Source organism: Ptychodera flava, chromosome 11 (assembly GCF_041260155.1).
Source record: "Ptychodera flava strain L36383 chromosome 11, AS_Pfla_20210202, whole genome shotgun sequence".
Lineage (NCBI taxonomy): Eukaryota > Metazoa > Hemichordata > Enteropneusta > Ptychoderidae > Ptychodera > Ptychodera flava.
Window position 1 is genome coordinate 41,518,156 of NC_091938.1, and position 24,924 is coordinate 41,543,079.

The 24,924-nt window shown below is 36.0% G+C and overlaps 2 protein-coding genes across 2 annotated transcripts; one reads left to right on the forward strand and one right to left on the reverse strand.

Moving 5' to 3' along the window:
• Positions 1-4: 4 nt before the first annotated feature.
• LOC139144547 (equilibrative nucleoside transporter 1-like) lies at positions 5-16,127 on the forward strand. The gene is made up of 12 exons (XM_070715253.1): positions 5-334; positions 1,887-1,968; positions 2,480-2,622; positions 3,579-3,673; positions 4,953-5,003; positions 7,201-7,335; positions 8,047-8,178; positions 9,785-9,891; positions 10,815-10,923; positions 11,983-12,068; positions 12,582-12,784; positions 13,533-16,127. Exons 1-12 carry the CDS (start codon positions 171-173, stop codon positions 13,642-13,644), a joined length of 1,419 nt encoding a protein of 472 aa, XP_070571354.1. The 5' UTR covers positions 5-170; the 3' UTR covers positions 13,645-16,127.
• Positions 16,128-18,081: 1,954 nt separating this feature from the next.
• On the reverse strand, positions 18,082-23,348 carry LOC139144298 (protein lin-52 homolog). The gene is given in 7 exon segments (XM_070714986.1): positions 18,082-18,260; positions 19,582-19,626; positions 19,629-19,664; positions 20,213-20,276; positions 20,688-20,722; positions 22,955-23,029; positions 23,221-23,348. Coding segments are annotated over 7 exon segments (330 nt in total). The 5' UTR covers positions 23,240-23,348; the 3' UTR covers positions 18,082-18,204.
• Between the last annotated feature and the right edge of the window lie 1,576 nt (positions 23,349-24,924).

Sequence of the window (24,924 nt, forward strand, 5' to 3'; positions counted from 1 at the left end):
CCGCACAAGGCTGAATCTAGTACAGTCTGTGGTCCGTCCGGCTGAAGTTGATCATATGATTTTGTCCCGTATGTCAACCACCCTCCCTCAACCCGGCCGTCTAACCCCCAGCCGCTAGCCGTCGAGCTTTCGTGGAAGACCACAAGCCACTGATTATCGTATCGTGAAATATGTCTGCTGCGGAGACTCTGCCCTACCAAACCCGTGTTGTTGAGAACGGTATCCACGACTCCCTCGAAAAATTTGATGAGGAGGATGATGACCCAGCAACCAATCTGCTATCGTCGTCTGAGTCAAGACGTGGACGAGTGTCTATGATTAAACCCTTTGACAGGTAATATTGCTCCTCTCCTACTCCTACATTTTTAGTTCAAGCATGGAGGTACGTCTGTACCACAATGGTTTAAGAGTGAAGAACGCCAAAGACTGTGAAGTACTCGAAAGCGCAGATAACTTCCGCATTTGTTCACACAGGTATTAAACATACTCCTTTCTGAGCTGCTGTGTCAGTGTCTCCAACCTCAGCTTTCTATGTCTCAACATGGGTGTATGGTCCCACTGAAAAACGGATACATGCACGCCATATCCTAGCATAGACCTTGGGGCTTATTGCAATTCCGTTGCCCAAAACTTTCCCCTGTAATTTTAGATGGTTACCAACCAGACCAGTCCATGAACGATATTAGGAGAATTTGATAGGCAATTAAATATATTTGTCCATTTCAACACAGATCTGGCGGCACTCACAAACACACACACACACACGTTTCATTTTTGAAGAAAGAAACAATTACGATATAAAGTTTGACAAGATTTCTCTCATATTCAAATCAAGTTCATCAGGGAAATGCAATTTTACACAGTGATACTGCTGTGCAGTATTTTATGATAACATTAAATGAAAAAATGTTTGCATTAAAGCAGTTCGTACACACTGTTACTGATAGATCATGACAGCATAAACTTAATATTTGTTTTAGGATTGATCAACAACAAAATTTTCTCCGTATTAAAACCACTAATTACACAGTGACTATGAACTATAGAAATATATTTCGTAATGTTGCAATGTCTTCCTCATGTTCGGTAATAAAATAATGGAAAGATCTCCTTAATAGGGCACCCTCTTCAACCTGCTCCCCTTTTTTATATAGGATGTAGAATATCCATAATTAATAACAACCCTAAAGCAAACCCTAACCCTAATTCTAAACCCTTTCAATGTTACATTTGATGTGCTTCCTCTGAGGAAAGTCTAAAGATTACAGTGATGTCAGGTATGAGGGGAATAAAGGAAATCTTGCCTAAATGACACTTCTTGCCCGCTTCCTACATATACATTTTGAGTTGATTTTTTTTTCTGGAAGATAATGTTCATCAAGGTCAAACCCCCTTCTCAAGGTAGTTGATGCTCTCACAACAGTTATCTGTACACATGACTTTACAGTTACGTGTAGTTTTTCCACTCATAAAGCCAGTGACTCCAGATCTTGGCGGTCAATTTCCTGTTGAAATAAACAAGTGTACTTGTAATCATTTACTTACCATAAATTAAAATCTTTACATTTTCTAGTTGTAGATTCTCTGGTAATTTGCTTGTTTCCTTTCTGAATATACATAATCAAATGACCTGACCGTGTCCTTGACTCTATTTGGGATGCAAACATATGTGGTCCTACAAGGCTAGATTCAACATGACCAATACAATTAATTCAAACTTATTTCACCTTCATAGTTAGAGGACAGCTTTCAACTGTATAGTAATAAATTGAAAGGTTTGGTGCTGGTTAAGCAAATACTCCAAGAATCTTAGTGTTACATCCATGAAGTGATGTTATTATTGACTATTTTTGTATATGATGCTTTAATACTTGTTTTTTTCTTAGTTTCAGAGCTGTCTATCTTATCATAGGTTTTCTCGGCATGGGATGTTTACTGCCATGGAATATGTTTATCACTGCTAGTGGGGCAAGTAGAATTTCCTAAACACATATTTCTTTATTCCTGTTCTTGTCAGCAAAGTCAAATAGTGTCTAGAGACAGCTTTTGTTATGATCTGTCCATGAAACTCATTCTCCCGCTAAGTTTAAAATACTTTTGCTGTTTTTGGATTATCTTTTTAACAATAAATTTTGCAATCCAATGTGGATCTTATCTGTATTACCAACCAGCTACACCACCAATGAGGGTGTGCCAATTCCTTTGGACTTACTTTATGTATTCTTGTTTAGAGGTTGATAGTTTGAAAAATATATAACATATTTCCGACAATGATTTCAACATACATAATCAGATATTTACTCCTCACACACAAACCAAAAGGTAAAGTAGTGAAAATCTTGAACTTTTAACAGCTGGCCAAATTTTTTCTGTATTGGTTATTATTTATTTTATTCTTCTCAGCTACTTAGAAGTGATCATATATAAATCTGCCAAATATTAATCTTAAATAAAGTGGGGGCATTATTTTTGATTTCAGTATTACAAGATGAAGTTCAGATGTGTGAATTGTACAACCATGAATGCAACAGAATTCCAAGAAACGTTTGAGAATTTCTTCTCTGTAGCAGCCAATGTTTCCAATATTGTAATGCTATTCTGCAATGCAGCATTGAAACATTTGTAAGTGTGTCCCATCATGCATTATGATTATTAAGCCTTTCAAACATATTTAAATCAGCCATACTGACTCATCAAGTCATTGTATAGCAAGTTTATGCCTTATTGTGCCTCATCCTTTCATTTTATGCAACTTAACTTCCTATAACTATTAGAAGTCTATTTTCATACAATAGTAAAATCATTGCATAACTATTTTCTGCAATATGATCAATGTACTGTACTATCATGTATGTTATAGTGCAGCCAGCCATACAGGCCATATGGTCTGTACAAAGTAATTAGGCCAAAGTAATTAAATTCTTTGTTTTGTGTCCACTCAAAATGGGAAAAGGTACATGTCTAAGCGGCTGAAAAACACACACAAGAAAATTAACACAATGTTATTTGATTGCAGCAAATAAAAAATTGTAACAAAATTTTAGTTCAGAAAAGCTAAGTGGTTATGTCCTAAAATTTCCTATTCAAATACAATGTGTGTGTTTTTCATGAAAACCTTAAAAAACCTAAGTGGGTGGGGACGCAAAACAAAGAATTTAATAACTTTGGCCTAAGCTATTGGATAACAGCTGTTGAAGCAGTTGATTCAGCAGGAACTTGTTATTTATTTGCTACATTGCTTTAAAATCAAAAGCTCCTCAAAATTTAATATCACAATGTCAATGTGCTGATTTAATTCAAACATAAGCAATTATTCAAAATTCTTTGTACTGACCTGCTTAGAATGATTCATATACTATTGATATTACCTTCATCATGTTGTATCAAAAAGATAATCTGAATATGCACTGAAAATGTACATTTTGATTTGAACAAAATATGAAAAATTCAGGTAAATATTCAACAAAAACAGACTACAGTGACTTTAATCAGTACATCTACCGATGTATCAGTACATCTTCTGACCAACTGTTAGTTGTTTTGGCTATCAAACTTCCTTTCTCATGTCTTTGTTTCAGAATATCCTTGAACATGCGGATGTATTCTGGTATGGTTGTGGTTCTGATAATGTTTATAGTTACAGCTGTTTTGGTCCTTATCCCAACAGATTCATGTAAGTATGGTTCTAGCATTCACCTTTTTATGACAACCATGGATAGACTTTCCAGTGCATTGGAAGACCTCATCACTTACAGCACCCCAAGGAAACTTTAGAAGGTGCATGGAATACTCACATGCATATTTTCTCAATTTATTCTTTGACTCGCAAACATCTGTCAGTGTTTTCTCAAAGACGTGCAATTGCACAAATCCACCATCAAATCATAGAATTTAATTCAAATAGCGAGGCTGGGCCTCAATCTTCAACATGGCGCTCTATGGCAAAATGATAGATTCAGCGATTGTGAATGCTCGGGGGCTGGACTCAATTAGTATGAATACTATTTTTAATCCCTACCCAATTTACTAATCCTTAATGTGTTTGTATTTTTTCTATTTTTCTCTTCTGTTCTATTTGGAAAATAATATCCTATCCTATCTTATCCAATCCTATCCCCTTCAAATAATCACAAAGGTGCACATGCTTCCCTTCCACTTCATGATTACTGTCTATGATGTAACATCATAGAGTTGATTATCCACTATATGTAGCCATAGTAAAGTGATGCAACGCGCTTCCTATTTGCAGGATGAGATCAAGCTGAAAAACTGTCTTTGAATATTTAATCAATGCTTTAACTTTAACATGCTAACACTTTGAACAAAGTCTTAAGTTGAATAACTTAAATTTGCATAATTTGTTATAGTCCCCTCATAAATTTTCAAATAGAAGCGACATTCCCCCTTGTGAAGGAAACTTTGATGTGACCACTGTCAAAATGAGTGTAGTTGCTGTCCAGAGTAGAGTGTTGATGCTGCTGTTCATAGTGTTAAAAATCCCAATCTGTGACCTTTACTGTTCAGTGTCAGTTTTCTTTGGCTTCTGTTTACAAAATGTCATGATGTAAAGTTGGATAATGAATTTTAACTGAATGAGTTACAACTACCATGATAAACTTAATAGAAAGAAATAAATGCCCATGATGTATTATAAAGGTATACAGTCACCAGTAATCTAAATATGCCCATATATGGTCAAGGGGGCGTTCCTCGGTATTCAAAATGCCCATGTGAGGGTGCTGTTTTTAAAAAGTGGCCCTGCTTAAAATCTGTGATTGACTAGATTTTTTCTTTCCATGGTAACTGTGGCAAAAGTGGAAAAGGTGACAGTATACCTTTAAAGTCTTATGTGGACTCAGTTCCAGTAGTGATGCTGCAGTAATGATGTTATGACAAATATCAGCTAAATCATTACTTATCATATATATGTCTCTGTATGTATTTATTCACAGGGCAATCATTGTTTTTTGGTGTAACCATAATCAGTGTGGTAGTTATATGTTGTAAGTATTAATACTATAATGGTATATATTGGCTATTAGTTAGAGGGTATTATAAATGTGTACAGATCAGCGTTAATATGAGGAGTTTCCACTCATTTTAGGAAATTTTGTCATTACTTAACCCTTTTCCTGCCGAGCGCCCTTGTCCGTTATTCTCCCAAGTCAGTAGAAAACCGCCCCATAATATGTGCCTGCAAAAGATTGGCTCTCCTGCATGTTATCCTGCCAGGCATTTTGGCAGAAATCGCCCATTTTCAGGGTAGTTTTAGCCGTACTTATACGTGTTAGACTTCGATAATTTCTACATGCCCGTAGACAGGGGAAGGAGCTCAAGGGTTGCTGCAGAAAAAAATTGAGGTCACCGGCTTTGTTTGCCCCTGGGAGTGCGTCATTTTATTGCCGTTTCATGTTTATTTTTTCGGAAATAAACTCCTTCGGTATTACGCACGTCCGCTAGGCACAGACATCACCTCACTCGTCTGTTAGTCAGAGACCCTGAGGGTCGTGCTAGGTGTGCAGAAGCACCGTCAAACCTGTCCTGTTTCCCCAGGGTAGGGTCAATTGAATACGTACCTTAAACGACTTGGCAGTGTAGCACAAAAACTACGTTTTTGCCGTTGTATTAACGACATGGCTGAGCCATTGAAGCACAGCTCAACGTACTTTAGCCAGCTCAGTTGGGAGTTGGCTTACGAGTGTTACCGTTCATTACTGACTTAATCGAGTGGTCCTCAGTCAGGTACGGGTTTGTACCGACATGGCTTGGGCTGCAGCTAACCAGTGATAACCAGTCACTACACCCAAGTCTTCAGTTCACTTTTGCGATGCACGGGTGCAACGCAATATGCTTCCATTGTTCTAGCCATCGACGTGTCCACATGCCTGGCAGCCATATTGTACTGCTAGCTGGTTTGCATAACAAAAGCAGTCCCTGCTAAATGCAGACGGTATCCCCGTAGCCTGACTACGCATTGACCTTATGTGCCCTTTTGAATTCTCTGTACGCAAACAGCGTACGTAGTTACCAATGCGTCGGCAAGAGGATACGTTTGCCTGCAAACCAGAGCCAATACTTCGGACGATGGAATAAATAAAAAATCCAAAGCTACGTCCATTGAATGGCACGGCCAAGGCAGTGAAGGACGTTGCCTGGCTTGAACTTGCAGAGCTGAAGCCCAGCTTAGTACGTCGGACACCAGTTTGTAATGGTATTTCCGAGTCGTTCATATCCGTTCCATGGGAGGAACAAGTCGAGCCGTCCCGTCAAAAATACGTTCTCATTTTCAGTCACACACAACTGAATAAGTGACTTTCGTCTCGCACCATCGGCATATCTGCCAAGTCGTTTGCAAGAGGTAGCCTTCTAGATTAGCATTGCCGAGTTGGTCAAGTTCGGCAGCAATCTCTATAGTGCCAGGCAGCCAAGTACGTCCAACTCCGCCAGAAAACGTCACCATGCTATCCTGCCAAGTCCGCTAAAAAGCGGTAAAAAAACCCAGCCCCCCTCGGGTGTGGGGGACTGGCGGACAGGTTTCTGCACCTTTCCCTGTCTATCGACTCCCTGCGAACCCATTTCGAGGGGAAAAGGCGTTCCTTGTCAGAAAACCTCTCCTCGGATGACCCGTAAACGCACAGGGGATAGCAAAACGTAGTGCCGTCGACTTGGCAGGAAAGGGGGTACCCAAAAAGGGCCCGATTTCCACCGGGTTGGGAGAATAACGGTCACCAGTGCTTAGATTCTGGCTACACCGAATTTCAAGCGGATTTTCACCGACTTGGCAGGAAAAGGGTTAATTTAAATTTGATCTTGTCATTACTCAATTTAAGTTTGATCTGTACGGTGTTTACACTCCTCTATACTCTGTATGTAAACTCTGTGCCCATGGTGGGTGGGTAATTGGGCTTTGATTAAATATTTAGGTCAGCTGTAGATGCACAAATGTTTTTACCCCATGATGAGAGAAGATCCATGCAACTCTTTCTGACATATAATAAAAGTATTGGCTGTAAAAGTGGAAAGTGTAAACAAAGGAAATTCTTTCAATGAAGGATGAGTTCAACTATATAGAGGTACTTTTACTTTTTGGATATTATTAGACCTAATATTGTCCTTTTACTTGATGTGTATGTTTACTTTTGTTTCACTGTGATTTTACTCGATAAACAATTTTTCTGAATATTCTTTTTCGAATTGCAGCTTTAGGTGCTGTGTTTCAAGGTAGTTTACTGGGATTAGCTGGTATATTACCATCAGAATACATGCAATCTGCAATGAGTGGTATGGCTTTTGCTGGAATATTTGCATCACTTGCCAGTATCCTTTCAATTGCAGGTAGGTTCATTCATCATTGAGTGCCATCTGATTTCTGTTTACTGATACTATTTCAAACATACAGATGTAAAGGCCCATAAGCCCTATCATTGATGTATGATTGATACAATACTCTGCAGCTTGATAGATAAGAGAACTACAGTAAACAGAGCCCAATTCTGAAGCAATATTGTTTCAATTGAAAAGGGAAACAGCATAAAGGACTGCTCCGTGAAAAGTCATTTCTGATCTAAAACAAAGAAAGAATGCACCTAATATTTACCATTTTGTATTGGTATTTTTAAAATCTTTCGAATCAATTACTTCTGATAAAGGATCCTTGAAGGAAATTTTCCCACAGTTTCTATTGAACTTAAGACTTCCTTTGACGTCTTTCCAGCTATAATTTATAATTTCTAAAAACGGCTTGAATCTAAACTCTTTTATTAACCATGCAGTGTGTATCTAATGGATAATCTGATATTGCCATCCATCCATGATTGTGTCAGTCTTTGTATATTTACATTCAGTATATGTTTGCTATGCAATAGTTTCACTGTAAAATTACAAGATTGTTCTCAAGACAGAGCACTTTGCCATAGTTTTTATGGGTTTATGCAAAACAAATCTTTCAATAACAGTAAAAATCAAATTACTTAATGTAGCTAGCAGTTTGTAAATATTTTGATTCAGACCTTTAAATTTATTATTATTTATTTTTTTTGCTTTCAGCAAGCTCAAATGTAATGGCGAGTGCTTTTGGTTACTTTCTATCTGCAGTTGCAATGATGGCATTGTCAATTGTATCGTACACTGTTTTACAAAAATTACCATTTTTCAAGTACCACTATCTTAAACCCATTGGTAAGTAATAAACTATTTAATCACAGTAGAGATTTTGACAGACTGTCTTCATTTTCATACTATTTTATCTGACACTGTTTGTGAACTAAAATGATTCCTAATCATACACTATTCATTGCTTGGTCCCATGTATGCCTTTCACATCAGTATCAATATTCCAGTGATTTCTTCAATATCATGTGTGCCCTGTACAAAATTTTGCCTTGAACTCCAAATGTACCCCAAAAATTAGTTCTGTACAGTATCTACTGTAAAATGCCTTAAGTATATTTTTGGTCCAAGTTGTGAATCAAAGACAAGCCATACACTGCATACTTGATGTACCGTATCTTCGTCCTTGGAATTTTTCGACTGCTTCAACTTGTTACAACCTTACTGTTGGTCTTGTCTCTTGTCATTGACTCTTTGTATCTTAACTTCAGAATCTTACATTATTTCTTTGGATTTTTGTATCAATCTATCTTCAGTAAAGTAAAGATATGGCAGCTTATGACAGAGTAACTAAACCAGATTACTCTCTAAATTTTAAGCATGGAAAGATTTTCTTTTTCACAGAAATTTGAGAAAACACCATGTTAATCCCTGAACATAGTCTTTCAGCTTACATCTTGGTATATGTATATATACCAAAGAGAGCTTTATGGTAATTCAGCGGTGTCTGTATGTATGTTAGTATGTGCTGATGTATGTCCATCCACATCAAAAACTCCAAAACTGCAGCACCTACTACCCTAGTATTTGGTGCACATGTGCACCCAGAGGTGGAGATGTGAGTTTGCTCAAATTATCATGTCAGTGTCAAAAATATACAAATGAGGTGAAAAAAGGGAAAATCCTTCAAATTGCTAAAACTCTGTGACCACATGCCAGAGTTGGTTGAAACTTGGTATGCAGGTTCTTTATGGTGACTTTAGATAGATTTGTTCTAATTGTGGTGAAATTTTGATAGCTGTATTTTTGGAGCAATTTTTCCTATTTTTGGTCAAAAACATTTCCTCTCTGAAAGACCTCGTCCCATTGCCTTGAAACTTGGTATGAATGATCCTAGGGTTGTTTTCTGTCAGATTTGTGGTGAAATTTTCATATTTGTATTTTTGAGGTAATTTTTTCCATTTTTGGTCAAAAAATCATTTTCCCCCAAAGTTCTTGTTTGATTGCTTTGAAACTTATTACTCTTGTTCCTAGGGTTGTCTTCTGGCGGATTTGTCAAAATTGTGGTGAAATTTTCATATATTTATTTTGGGGCAATTTTTCATATTTTTGGTCAAAAAATAATTTTCTCCAAATTGACTATTCTGATTGCTTTGAAACTTAGTATGTATGTACCTAGAGATGACCTTAGTTGAGTATCTTCAAACTGTGGTGACATTTTATATTTGTTATTATGGGGCAATTTTTCCCATTTTCAATGGTCAAAAAATCATTTTCTCTGAAATTGCTCGTCTGATTGCTTTTAAGCTTTGTATGCATGTTCACACCAATTGTGAGCCAAGTGTCATTGATGCTATGTTTTCATTTTGTTTCTTTCATTTTCCAACATAAATACCTTGTTCTACAACATAATTTGAATTTTAATGACTTTGTAATTATCTGCTTTTCATTTCAGATGAAGATCTTAAAAGTAGCACTATAAATGGATCAATTAGTAGTAGTAGTACAACTACAATTGAAGACAGAAAAACCAAACCACCATTTATGTTTATATTTAAAAAGGTAATACTTATTTATATCTTACATCCAGCCATGCCCCTCTGACAGTTGTTCCGGTAATTAACCGTGTGCATTGACTTCAGAATATGGTTTTGTGTGAGACATTGTGTGTTGTATTTTTTGTGCTAAATTAATATCAAATTGCCTTTGCAAAGTCGTTGCCTATAGAAAGGAGGCAATGATGAAACAAACCTAAAGAAGTACAAAATACTATACCTGATACAAACATAGTTTTGTTCTTGAAATTGAATGCTGTGTATTCCCTGTACTTGAAGCGAAGTCTGTGTAATTCTCTATCAATTTGCTAGGCCACCATCCATTCTGCCATAAGAAATGCAGGTGTAAAAAATGAATGCCTTTAGTACACAGAGTTTGTTGTTCTACTGTGGTATGAACTTGCTCGGTATTTTACAACCTTTTAAACTAAAATGTGTATAGCAAGGAATCCTGCATGTCTTAAGAGATTATGAAGTTGTACAATTTTGCAAAAAGTGATATTCTTTTGCCAATTAAAATTCCCAACACTATGCCAGACTAAGTTCAAAGGGAACTTTACAACTTGTAAATGAGCTCATTTGTCAGTTTTGCTTGTGGGGACTTGTTTCCGTGAAAATTGACACAGGGTTGGAATACCATACCATATGTGGATTATTGTGTCTTTCTTTCTTTGTACAAACGTTTTCGTCTTCAAACTAATAGTAATTGCAGAGTTTAATGAACTATTGTACCAGATTTTATTTAATATCTTTTGCAGACAATACAATCGTTTAATAGATCTTGTATCTGTTGAAGGAGATACCAAGGTCTACGATATGAGTCAATAGTTCATATTCATCCTGGGTTCCATCCTTGATACAATCTTATCTACTTTCTGCAGAGTAGAATTGATGAATAATTGATCTTTCCCATGTTTTATCATGTCACAGATATGGCTGATGGCACTCAACGTAATATTGGTTTTTGTAGTAACAATAGGATGTTTTCCATCTGTAACATCAAGAGTTGATGCCATGCATCAAAACACCACATGGGAAAGTAAGTATTTATTTGTGGTAGAATTTTTGCATACAAATCAAATTGACCTACTCATGCTGGGTGCTCCACAGTGGCAATGCATTACACAGTGGCAAAGCATTCGTATATTCATTGGCATACAAATGGATCATAGCTAGTACACAACAGATAATGTGCATTTACTTGGTTTAAAGGGACAGTAGCTAAAACATTGGATTATTTGTTTTCACTACTTTCATTTTGTATGTCAACTGCAAGCTCTTGCTGTATTCCCCAAAATATGTAAAAACACTCACTGTTTAGTCTGTAAATGCAGTATCTCTACCTGTGCAGTACAGTTATCGTCAACATTTGAATTCTAGTTGGGATAAGAATTCGTTTTTTTAACAATAACAGTGCAGTCTAGAGTGTACATGTATAGGCTGAGTTGGCAAGTTGATATCTCAACATGCATTGGGGAGTAAAACAAGAAACTGTGGTTGACATTTGAAACGAAAATGGAGGAAAATCAAAACATACAGCTACTCTATCTTTTATCGTTAGAAAATTGATAGAATTAACAAAAATATTGAGCAATACGTTTATCAAGAGACAAATAATGTACAGAAAAAAAGGAATATTTGTCAAATTATGTAAACTAAGAAAAATGATTAGAATAATGATGAAAATTGATGAAGTCTGTGAAAGTAATTTTGCAAAGATTAATAAATATTGACCAATAATAGTCGTGCAGAGTCATAACATTAGTGAAAGAAATTAGAAGAGTTTGTGAAATGGAAATAGTATTACAGGATAGCTGTTTTGTCAGGATTTCACAGAACTCATAAACAAATCATACTAAGTATCATGGCAAAGTACTTTTAAAATAATGTTCACAACAAAAACTTTTACTGATAAAAGTGCAAATTACATATGAAGCCTGATTTATCCACAGCTTTGTTTGACAGTATCTTCCATTGGTATTTAGCATACCAAAATGTGACTCATAATGTTTCTGGTGGTGTTACATTAGTAATTCAATCTCCTTAATTTGTGATTCATGGATTAACTTTATTATCACTAACATTTGTTGAATTGCAGAAAAATATTTCACACCAGTAGCTTGTTTCTTACTCTTCAATACTTGTGATTGCATCGGCAGAACATTGACTAGTTTTGTAAAGTGGGTAAGTATCACCTTTAGTCTTTCATATTTGCCTGGTAGTTACATCCAGCATTGTCTTAAGTTTGTTCCAATTTCAGTGAAATTTGACAAGATCAATGTTGATATCATTGTGTTCACGTTAGCATCAGTGTTGATGTGAAATATGTAGACAATAAATTTCAAGTGATCCCGTTCTTGGATAGAACCCTGATTCAATCTGCCAATTAATGATGTATAGCAGTGACAATAAAATTAATGTTTGGAAATCAAATTGAATCCAGAAGTAAACAAATTCTCCCTACTCGGATTCAACACATGTACATGTAATTAGTTAGGAAATATTTTGTCATTTATAAGATTTAGCATCAGACAACTGTGTGATGGGTCACTGTGATTTCCATGTGAACTCTGTTCATGTTTTCCATTACAGCATGAGGTTTCTAAAGTTAGTCTGACTAACACATTACTACAATCATTTATACACATATTTATTTATGCCTGTCTCAATGGATGCCGTCTTTGTCTTCCATTACAGCCCGATGAATCTGGAGTTGGTCTGACTCTGTTTGTACTTCTCAGAATTGCATTTTTACCATTATTTGCATTGTGCAATGTCCAACCAAGACCCCATGGTACAACAGTGATATTTGACAATGATGCCTATTTCATTACATTCATGTTAATCTTTGCTCTGTCCAATGGCTATCTGGGCACACTCTGTATGATATACGGACCTAAGTAAGTGTAATTACCTCTCATATATTTTGTGGAAGTCATATCTCTACAAAGGAAATCTTTAACTTCTTCGATTCGCTGCCCAAATTATGCTCTTTGTGGACATGTGTGAGTTGGTTGTTTATTTTTATAATCCAAGATACATATTGACTAAAAAGTGTAAATGAGTATGCTGTGACATCACAGCAGTGCAAATGAGTTCACTGTGACATCACAGCAGTGCAAATGAGTACACTGTGACATCACAGCAGTGCAAATGAGTACACTGTGACATCACAGCAGTACAAATGAGTACACTGTGACATCACAGCAGTGCAAATGAGTACACTGTGACATCACAGCAGTACAAATGAGTACACTGTGACATCACAGCAGTGCAAATGAGTACACTGTGACATCACAGCAGTGCAAATGAGTACACTGTGACATCACAGCAGTGCAAATGAGTACACTGTGACATCACAGCAGTGCAAATGAGTTCACTGTGACATCACAGCAGTACAAATGAGTACACTGTGACATCACAGCAGTGCAAATGAGTACACTGTGACATCACAGCACTGCAAATGAGTACACTGTGACATCACACCATTTCAAAGTCTAATATGCAAAAAATAATAATATGGTTCACGGATGAAAATTGCATATATGATATCTGCTCATAGATTTGGTTGACATGTAGCAAGTGTAATGATACTGCCCTATGAAAGTGGCCGTCTTATGATTTTGTTTCTTTATTTTTTTATTTCAGGAAAGTTGATGATGAACACAAAGAAACAGCAGGAACGATGATGGCATTTTTCTTGTCCGTTGGTTTGGGTTTAGGAGGCGCATTATCCTTTGCAGTGACTGAGAGTGTTTGATTTTTAATTCCAGGTTCAACATTAATATCAAAGTAATGGAACTGCATACCACAATCAATATTTTCTGCTGATATTTTCCCATTCATTCAAACTTTCTCACCAAGGTGAACACTGTATTAGTGTGGTTTTATTAAGTCTGTACATGACACAGAGCAATGTAGTGTTCTGAGCATGTTAATCTGTGACCCACCAGTATTCCAATACAAAACAGGATCAACTCACTGTCAGAGTGTATCAAAGACATTGATACAGGGTTTTTTCAACTCATTATCACAACTCTGGATGGAAAATCACTCTATAAATATATCACATAAAAACAGTCATTGTTTATTTTTAATAGACATTCAAAGACCATTTTCTTTGGAAGGTAAAAGTCTGTTTGCTATGTATTACAAAGTTGTGAGAAATGAAAGTGAAGAGATGGAACTTTTTGATAAAGTTAAGCTATACTTGGCTGTAACTTTACATGTACAGTAAGTTTGTTAAATTTAAACCACAATATCCTTTTAAAATTTAGGAAAGCGCATTTACAAGAGAGTTTTATTTTTACAGTACACACCAACCCATTTATTTTATGTAAGAATATTGAATATTTTAGATGCCATGCTCTATGCCATGGAATTCCTTGTGCATGTAAATCAAACTTGTAGACTGGGTTTTTTCCCTGTCAGTGTCACTGTCCATTTAGGGTTCTCAGACATGCTCATGCCATTTTATTTCAAACTTTGCAACTTTACAGTGCAGTGTAATGATGTGTGTCAATTTGTTTTGCAATACCATCCCATAAGGCCACCACTGTCTTTTCATCACAATTGTTATGCCTGGAGCCATAGTCAGAACCAGTTGAGGGAAAACAGGGTACAAAGGTATCATACAGATGAATGTCTTTATAGCTACCTGGAGAACATCACAAGCTTTTCATGTCCAGGATCATTATACACACAGACATACCTAAACCAGGATCATTCACACTTACAAGCCTTAATAATTTGGCATATGCATTGACATACATCCTTTGTAAACATCAATGTGACCTGGCTCATTGACGTACTGGTATGGGCTGATTAGTTTCTTTCATGGTAGTATATGAAGTATTGTCCAACATGATAATCATTTTACAGTAGTGCATGCCTTGAAATTGAAAGACTTTGAAAGACTCTGTCAACGAAACTTGTGACCATTCTCTTAAGAAAGCAAGAATAAAAGCGGGGATCACAGCAAATATTTGTACTAGAGAAACAAATTACCTAACATTTACCAGTATTTGAAATTTAAAATGGCTGCCATCCCTTTGTAAACTCTATGGGGAAAAATTAAACTTCCGTAAAACTAAGACAGTGAACGCTGCGTACCCCAAGAGCTTCAAAATTAGTTACAAAGAGCAGTAGACCAGAAAAGTAAAAATTAGTAAGGTTAAATGTCTGTCCCCAAGGCACATTCTACCTTAGGTAATTGCATGTCCAAAGCTGTTAGTTAGACATCATTGTACCAATTTATAAGAAAAAAATCAAATTTGATTGCTTCAGTTACCAGTTGGGACTGTGTGAGAAATCCACCATGATTTGACTTGTGAACACCAACAATTACTAGCCACAGCTAAAACCAGCAAATTTTAAGGTCCTGGTTTCACAAAAGTTAATGGTTATGTCTTCCCACAAAATGAGATTGTCATTGTAATACTCTGTACCTACAGATCGGATATTTTAAGAATTTAACTTTTTATGGAAAGATAAAGTCAGAACTACAGACTGTAATTACTGATCCATCAAACATTTTATGAAACTCTAAATATTCAAAATTTATCACAGTTTTGAAATTTAGATCAGATTTCACTTACCATGATACAGTCACAAATGATATAGAGGAAATCAATGAACATATTTCTTCTGTACTTTGATTCTTATGATGCAGATGTGCATTGCATTTAAGAGAATGTATTTGAATTTGTCAATGTAGTAAAATTTCTGAGCAACAAAATTTTATTTTTATGATACATTTTCAACAGTGCTGCCCCTCCTCAAACAAGACCTCTAAATATTGGTTGTAAACAAAAAATGAATCAGGTACAGTGATGTACCTTGATCATCTGAAATTCTTGTATGTAAGATGTCTCAGTGTCTTCCTTAATGACAAGAATCAACACGTCCACCTTTGAATTGGTGATTTTAATGGGATTTCTCAGTTCAACATCTAGATTTATCACTGAAGTAATTTTATCAATTATCTTAGATTAAGCAATTTTTGTCACATGATATGTCCTGCCAAACTGCAGATGAAATTTGTCTTCTGTTACACATCTTTTGAATTACCTTGAAATTGTAAAATAGCAAGGTGCCATGATACCTTCTAGCAGATATTGCAACACAGGATAATCTGTATACATTTAATTTCTGTTTTTATGACTTTGTGTCAAAATTCAACATATTTCAATTTGATATTATAAGCTGCTAGAAATGGAAAATAAAGTTTACCTTTGTAATGAACATATTGGCTGTGTTACAATGATGTCCTCTAAGAGTCACTATCATGTGACTTCAGTGTAAGTGTACTAGCACTATTGCTAGATTTCTTTAAAGGAAACTGAGCCTGTGTGAGTTTCTTGTTTACATACAATGTATTTCATGCATGATATTTAGATGCACTTCATCATCATAGCTGTTAAATTATACCGTGTAGATTATGATAGACATGTTTTAATTTTCATCAATCACCATTGTACCTTGGACACAGTGTTTATGTTGGTCACATGGGTCCCATACAGCCTTTGACTGTGCAGTTCTGACAAGTGTATCCCTTTCTTTAAAATCCACAGCTGAATTCAGCTGCTGTGTGTTGTTGTCTATCTTATGCTTCATATTAACAATGAGGGAGTTGGATTCTTCCTTCACATTGTTACAGCTTATAATTCTCATTCCAACGATTGCTTTTTCAAGAAATTTGTATAAATTTTTTTATTAATGTACTTATTTGTATCTTGTTTGTCTTTTTGTGATAAAAATACCGACAAAGTGTCAAAAAAAATTGTTCTTCCTCATAATGAACAAAGGTAGGTAAAGTGATCCTAAGAAGTATACCATCCAAAATGAAACCTGACCATCATTTCAAACATCTTAATGTTCCTGACAGTAAATAGCATTCAAATGTGATGTTCAGGGAGCAGTTATTATTTCAAGAGAGGGGGTTGGCTTACTCAAGAAATGATAATCAGTAAGGGGAGCTACTCAAGGTTCTGAATACCAGGGGCAATTCATCTGACCGGCAAACCAGACTAGGGAGTCTAAATGGAGCAGTTGCCCCCCCCCCCCCCCCCCCCCCCCCAACATGCATTGAGTATAATGGTAAACCCCGGGATATCATCCAATTTCAGTGACAACTACTTACTTATTATGTGTGTCTGTGTCTTATTTGAGATTGTGGTTTGCTCATGGCACCAAGATTTATTTGAATTCTATCAGTAACTCATTGCTAAAATCACATTACGGGAAGGCTCCATTAACTTAGGAATACCCTACTTCCCCAGAGGATCAATTTCACAGACCTGCCTTTCCTACAATGGCACTACAATAGCTGCCTTTCCTACAATGGCACTACAATGGATTAGATAAACATAACAATGGAACATTCACACCTTGGGGATTAAAAGTCTTCTGTTTGTCACCCGAGTTGCTCAGGCAAGGACTCGGGTTTCAGGTACCATGCAAGTTAATGCAGTTGTCCCCTAATGAGTGCAGTGCTACATAAACAGGAACTGTGTCTGATTGGTTAGCATACTCTGATAAACAGTAAAGATATAGAGGTGATATTTTGCAAGTACATGAAGCATTTTGAGTACCATAGACTGTGTTTGCAAAGTATGAAATGTAAAGTGCATTATGAAATAATGTCCAATGCAAAGAAAAGGACTTTGTGTCTTGACACTGGACTTGCTATTATTTTCCAACAATGACTGACATTTCCAATCATCATATTTTGATATTTCCAAAACATGACAGTGCTTTCACTGAAACTATCACATCCAAATTCATTTGTTAAACTTGTGATTTGCAACTTTTCAAGATGTGTACAAGCTGCACGTTTCATTCAGATGTCTTACAACCAAACCATTTCTGTAACATGAAGGTAAACTTGGACTTAGATAAGATGGAACAAATTGTACACAAATTTATCAATGGTAAATGACCTGTCATCATGACGGTGTTTTTGAACCCAAAAAATGTACAACTGAAGAAGAACTAGCTGTTCTATTTTCACACCTGGCATGTTATTCAGTGATTGTGATTGGCTGACACTAATTCGTGAATAGAAAGCAAAGACTGATAACATGTCTTGAGGTGATATTGCCTTCTACTGCTTTTTAGCACACTGCACATCATTTCAAACAGGTCATTTCACATTTCTCTACAACCCATACATAACCATGAAATACCAATGAGCCCGTTATAGCAGTGGCAAATATTTATTGGCGTAAAAAAAGTGTCAACTCATTACTTTTTTTAAAAAATCATAAGTTACGTTCCTGTAGGAAATAGTATATCTTCAATCTTGGGACGAGGGAAAAATTTATTTCTTTGATTTTTCCAAAATGTTCAGGAATTTTCCTCTTGTCATTTCACGAGCTGAAAAAAAGAATGAAAATGTGAATCCTTAGACTGAAATTGTTCAATAAACATGAACTAGTTTCTTTTGTTTCAACACTATTTCATTGAAAAACCTTTGCAAAATTAATATTACATACATCACACTGAACAAGCCATTTTGGATTTACAGTCCCCACAGTAAGTCAACTTCTTTGCTCATTGCTAAAAGATAGGACCAATCATAGTTTAAGCTTTCATCACCATGATTTGGTCTAAACCGATTATTATCAATAGTAGGGTTGGGCCTGTTTTCAGGGAATGGGGTGAAAAGATTAAAACAATGAAAAGTTGTACCAAATTAGAATGGATTAAATTAACGTTTTAGAAATGGCTTTGGACATGAAATAATCACATCTGAGTGGCCAAACAGTAGCCACAGGACAAAATAAATTGACTGACACACATGTTCATTGTCCTTGTAGCAACTTTGAATGATTGAGTACAGACATGACTGAGTAATGGCTGGAGATGGACCCAATCCACCTCTTCCTCAACTTTGTCTGCCAGGACTAATAAACATTCACTATTGAGATATGCCTAAAGACTTATTTACATTTGTCTTTTTGTTATTAAGCATTCTCTTTTGTTAAAAAATCAATAAATTTTGCTGTCCAGTTTGTTAGGGGCTATGGGAAATTAAAACATGCACACTGTAAATGCAACTAAGTGCCTTTTGCCTCAACCCTCTCTCCTAAACGAAAGTTTGGAAGTGTGATAATCCAACAAAGTCTAATTCTGTATCAGCCAGCATACCCGGTACCTATAATTGGTAATTATGTCGCTATGAAACCATGCATACATTGACAACAACAATGCCCCCATACCCCTGCATACCGCCTCTAAAATCAAGCTTTGTTCAGTGCCTATTCTAGCTCTGCGTGGCAGGGCTGTGTGTTACCTACGGTAGCCCGTAAAACACAGCCCTACCACGCAGAGCTACGTCTACTCAACAATGACACAACCAATAAAATGAAATGAATTCAAAGCAGTGTATCCAAAATGATTGTTACATAATTTTACTCATTCGCTGGACCACATGTATGTCTATTAGTGTAGCACAGGTGCCACACTAGTCAGGTACACGCCAAACAATGTAGTAGATATTTTTCGAGACAAAAAAATGTGTAGCAGGATGTTGCAATATAATAACATGTAGTGCGATTTTTGCACATGGTAATTAAAATATAGCCAAACGCCCTCCCCTAAACACAAAAATTGTGTTTACCATGCGCATGTTTTAATTATCTATGGCTCCTTAGCAGTTATTCATTGAAAATAATTGGAGTATTTGTTTACCAACCCTCTTCAAGTCCCAACTGGTAAGCTAAATTTTGTAGTCCTTTCACTTTTCCATCAGATTGGCCGTGGTCAGACTTCCAAACTCTGTTGACAAAACCAGAACACAAATTGCTAGAAATAACAATTCAAATGTTTGAAATTCAGTTTCATGTTTGTAGTGTGTTGATTAAGAGTAATTCAAAACAAGTCATTTTGATGAAGATGAAGATGAGGACAAAGTGTACCTCATCACATACATAAAGGCAAAACAACTTTACAAATAGCAATATGGCTTTCAAGGTGAAGTGTAGTGACCATGTGTAAGATTTTGTCACTCTCAATGTAGTTGAATATATGTATCATTGAATTTCAACACCACCTGAGGCCACAGTATAATGGTATGTCCCAGCTATATAAATGAGAGCACAAACCTAAGGAAAAGTTAGTCTGGAGATTGCAAGGTGCAGATATAATTACTAGTAAAAACACTGAGTAAAGCTGCAGACACAAAATACTTGTTAGTTTTTTGCTATTGAAGTGAGCTGTGACAGGTAATCTAGCAATGTGTTTAACAATCTCAGAATATTTAAAAGACTCAAAAGTCCTTAAAGTTGCCATAATGAACAGTTCAATCTTTGACTTGTGGTACTTACCTTGTAACATATCAATATCATCACCCTTGAGCTCAGCAGACCATGGAGGTGACTGGTTTCCTGGCTAAAATAAAATAAAATAACTATCTTCAGATTCAGCCTCTCAAGAGATGAACATTTTAAAATTTGATATTTTCACTGGACTTCATTTTGCTTTCACCAAATCATTTCCACTCTCTTTTCATTTAGAAAATACCATGTCATATAGTAGATTGTTTTGTTTTATTTGTGTAAAAATTCCCTCTTAATAATTGAGTCATGGGAAGTGCAGACTTCAGCACTGCAGCTTGTTAAATCGGTAATTGTTGTGTAGAAAAATGGTACTTTACAAAAGGAACAGTGAAAAGTGGCGATAAAGCATTCCCTCTTAACTCCCTGCAATGAAAGTAATATCCAAATGTCAACACTCAAATATTATACTACGGCTGGGTAATATTAAAACTTTGATTTAATCAGTGTTGTAAATGATACTTACACTTTTAAAAGCTGCAAATTCAGAAACACCAGGGACTGTAAAACATAGAGATTTTGTTATTACTGGTATGTAGGAAACGTTGCGAGGTCAAATAGGAACTTGCACTGTGCATGTCTTGTTTATGAACAAACTTATAAAAAAAATATCGGTCAGTCATGTTCTGCAAGTTGTAACAAATGCAAAGACACTAACATTGTTGATGTCTGGAAAAAGTGCACCATGGTTTATAAATTTAAATGCGCAATATATATATATATATATATATATATATATATATATATATATATATATATATATATATATATATATATATATATATATATATATATATATATATATATATATATATATATATATATATATATATATATATATAATAATGTTTTAGGTGTAAATTTTCAAACTTTTACAAAGTTGATCATTAAATATCATACAAATGTTACATTGGTGTTAGAAACAATACCCTGGACATTAGATCTAGGATCTATACGATCGAACAGCCAAGCCCTCATTTGCATGTGATTAAACATAATTTTCATTTGAATGTCCAGACTTACTTTCGGCCACTGAGTGAGTTGCGAATTTTCCACGTCTGAGTGTAAGCATTTTGAAACAGCAATTTTGACTGATTGACTCAATCAATCCACATTATCTTTGCTACACAATAGGTTGGTTATCTATTCTTGCCTGTGAAGTATTTTTCAGGCAATTTTAAATTGAAATTAGCGATATTTGTGAGCGTAAGATACAAGTGTGTTTCACTGCTCTGCAATTTGACCTGAACTTTAATTTTGACACCTGCCATGACGCAAGATTTATGGTTAAAATTTAGATGAATATGTGCCTTGGGTTATAAACAATATTTCTTCCAAGTTTTGAGATTGCTAACCAAATCCAAAATATTTGGCGAGTTTTTGAAAAGTACCTAATTCTCAAGCTCGGTGTAAAAAATTCAGTGTACCCAGTGGGTGGCGTCATGTTTGATATTATAATACCAATCAGCAGAGGTCATGGCCTTCCTGCCACGGTCGCGAGTTGGGTCAGGTCAGCATGGCAACCAGCACAGCCTCTCACTTTGTAGGGAAATTGGATCGTTAATTTTGACACCAACCATACATAACGCAGGCATTAAAAAATTTGAAAGTACCATTTCGGTAGAGCTTATATGGAACTACCTCTCTGTTAATAGCGTTGATCGCAATTTCAGGTTTGTTACTAAATATAGTTGCACGCACGCGACTTTCGGACAAATAAACTGAAATTCGGACAAAATTTTGTCGTTGTACACGTGGCTGTTGTTGCAGCTTGTAGTCTCAGTCATCAATTCATACAAATAAGTGTGACGCTAAATAGCCTTTCTAACACTCGCAGGTTTTATTTTCGTCGTTTAAGCGGAAATGCGGACAAATGTTTATTTATGCATATTAATGAGAGAGAACAGTGACGTCATTTGCGATCAGCGCTATTCTGAGTTCTATCTTTCTGGTTTTGCAGTAAATTGCTCAGAAGTGGCCCGGTGGATTTGTGTCACAGCGAAGGCACAGTTTGACATCATTTTACAAAATAACTAACAGAAGATTTTGGAATAAAATCACCGAACGTTCAACATGTAATTTATGTATGTGGCAATTATTTTCATTTATTTTCAAGCGCATCTTGTACATTTTTTCATTGGAAAAAGTACTCCGAAACTCCCGGTTTACAGTGTATTAAAAAGTTACTAGACGTGGCTCAGTTGATAGTATCAATGCAAATGAGGGCTTGGCTGTCTGACTGTATACATCAGGTATATGAAAGGGGACGACCAAGAAAAAAAAAAGCCAGTGCATGACCCATGGGCTGCAATTATTGCAGTATATCGTTGTATGGGTTAGAGGCGACGTAAAGTCAGGTCAAGTGTATGGAATGTACTACTTGCACTCTCCCCGACTACACAGGCGCTGTATATTAGAGTATTTGTGTGAGTGTGTGGAATAAGCACAGGCGCTTGTTAGCTGGGTAGTCTGTTAAATCGATCTTCTGCTCGATCTATCAATCCCGCAGTCGATATGCCCGCCAATGTGTTTGCAGTGGCGGGCAGATCGGATACGGGATCGATAGATCGAGCAGGAAATCGATCTATTTTAATAGCAGACTACCCAGCTAAATGAGCGCCTGTGGGAATAAGTATAAGGTATGAAAATAGGCAAAAACCAAGTTCTTCTTTTCTCGGTGTTACCATAGACAACATAGAAACATGTTTCTCTACTGTCTGTGGTGTTACTTACTTTGTTCAGGCCATAGTTCTGGTGATGAACGATCCAATCTTTCAAAACTGAGCAGAGTTTGCTCCAAATCTGTGGCTGAAAATTTCATGAGAACATCAGAGGATTAGATATTTTGAGTGTATTTTAGATAGCAATGACAAATTAAAACTGAGTGCGTTCAATTAAAAGACAAAATTGTTCACTGTGCTTGATTTTATACAGGACAAGGATCGCACTCTTTTGAAATACGATGTTAACGTAACACGATACCATAGAATTTCATTTACCCGCACTTGGCGACGCCATCTTTGATTTACGTCACGTGACCAGTGTTTTGGGGGCTCGTCTGAAACCTCCTAAGTTCACAAAAACAAATCCGCTCTCCAATTGCCATCGACCTTTGGATAGTACCATGATAACGTTCACGTTCTTTGTATTGAAATCTTCTTCGTATTAAATCGGATCATAAGGTTTTGACAGAGACCAAGTTGTCGAAATTGTAAATTTCTGTAGAACAAATTATAACCTTGCAAAAATATTCAGATTAACAGAAACCTAGTAGGCCGACAATTGTGAAATAGCCTATTTGAAACACAAGCAAAAAAGTGAAAAAAACTTGAAAATATAGTTTTATGCCTATCAGAAACGCAATGTCTAATAATGATTGCACCATGCATTCTATTCCAACCACGCTCAATATATTTTAGTCTACCAATGATGGACAGAACGCCTTTCAAGGGAGCCACGGCATTTCTGGAAAATTCTCGCAAAAATAACAAATGTCACAAGGTTGCATTTTAGGACATTTTGTTTTCTTTTTTAAGAAAGTTTCATTTATATTTTACCTTTATTCACTTAGACGTGCTTACAAACTTGGTTCGAATCGAAGAATAAAAAAAAGTTGCTTGGAACAGCCGACAGTTTATCGTTATTATTCACCTAAAGCATTTCACTCTGTGGGTTACATGTTTAAAGTGCAACAGAGTGTTGTAGTCTTCGCGAGTCACAATTTAATTATTCAGTATCTCGTTCACCTTGCAAACATACTTTCACGTTTTAACGATCACTGAGTACACGATAAACAAAACTTTAATCAAGTTTACGGCCATAACAACCTGATAATGCAACAACAACACAGTAGTTATGTTCGTCGAATTGTATTGTCAACAACAACAGCAATGGTTCACGCCTTGGCCAGCCAGTACCAACTGCTGCCCCGCATGCCTGCCGCCGGGAGAAAAGCCAGACGACGGGGGGGGGGGGGGGGGGGGGGGGGGGGGGGGGGGGGGCAAGTCTAATACATTGCAATGAAGAAGTCCGGTTACTATATTAACCATGCAATGGTAGAAGGAAATATATAGTATACCTTCTCCATTTTCAACATGTAGCAAGAAAGAGATAACTATTTCAAAATGTTATGTTCCTTTTTATTAATTCCTTTATTTCCACGATCTACAAATATAATTCATGATTATCATACTTCTTAAGGGATGGACCATTATATATTAGGCCTATATTGTTGCCGTGTTGGCCAGGATGCCGGAATGAACAGCCAGAAATTGAAACGTTTTTACTTTTCTTCAGCTTCGCCAAAATGTCCATTATTGAGAGAGAGGGTATTTTTATCATAAAAAAGTCTATCTTAATATCATTCTATAGAAAAGATTACTTATAAATTTACCACACAGATGGCATCAAAATTAAACAAAAAATGAAAAAATTAATTTATTAATGTGTATAAACACTAACATGTATAACTCACTATATCAATCTACACGGATAATACGAGAAAAACAGTGCCACCAATGAAGAGGAGAGTTCTGATACCTCTAAGAACAGTACATTTCAAACTTATATTAAACCATTCTGTATAAAAGCGCTAGTTTTTTGTTGGATAGTAAATTGCTAAGAAATGCATCCCCGAGTTCATACATTTAACATGATTTAAATTATTTTTGATGTTGGATGAAAACTATAATTTAAATTGGATT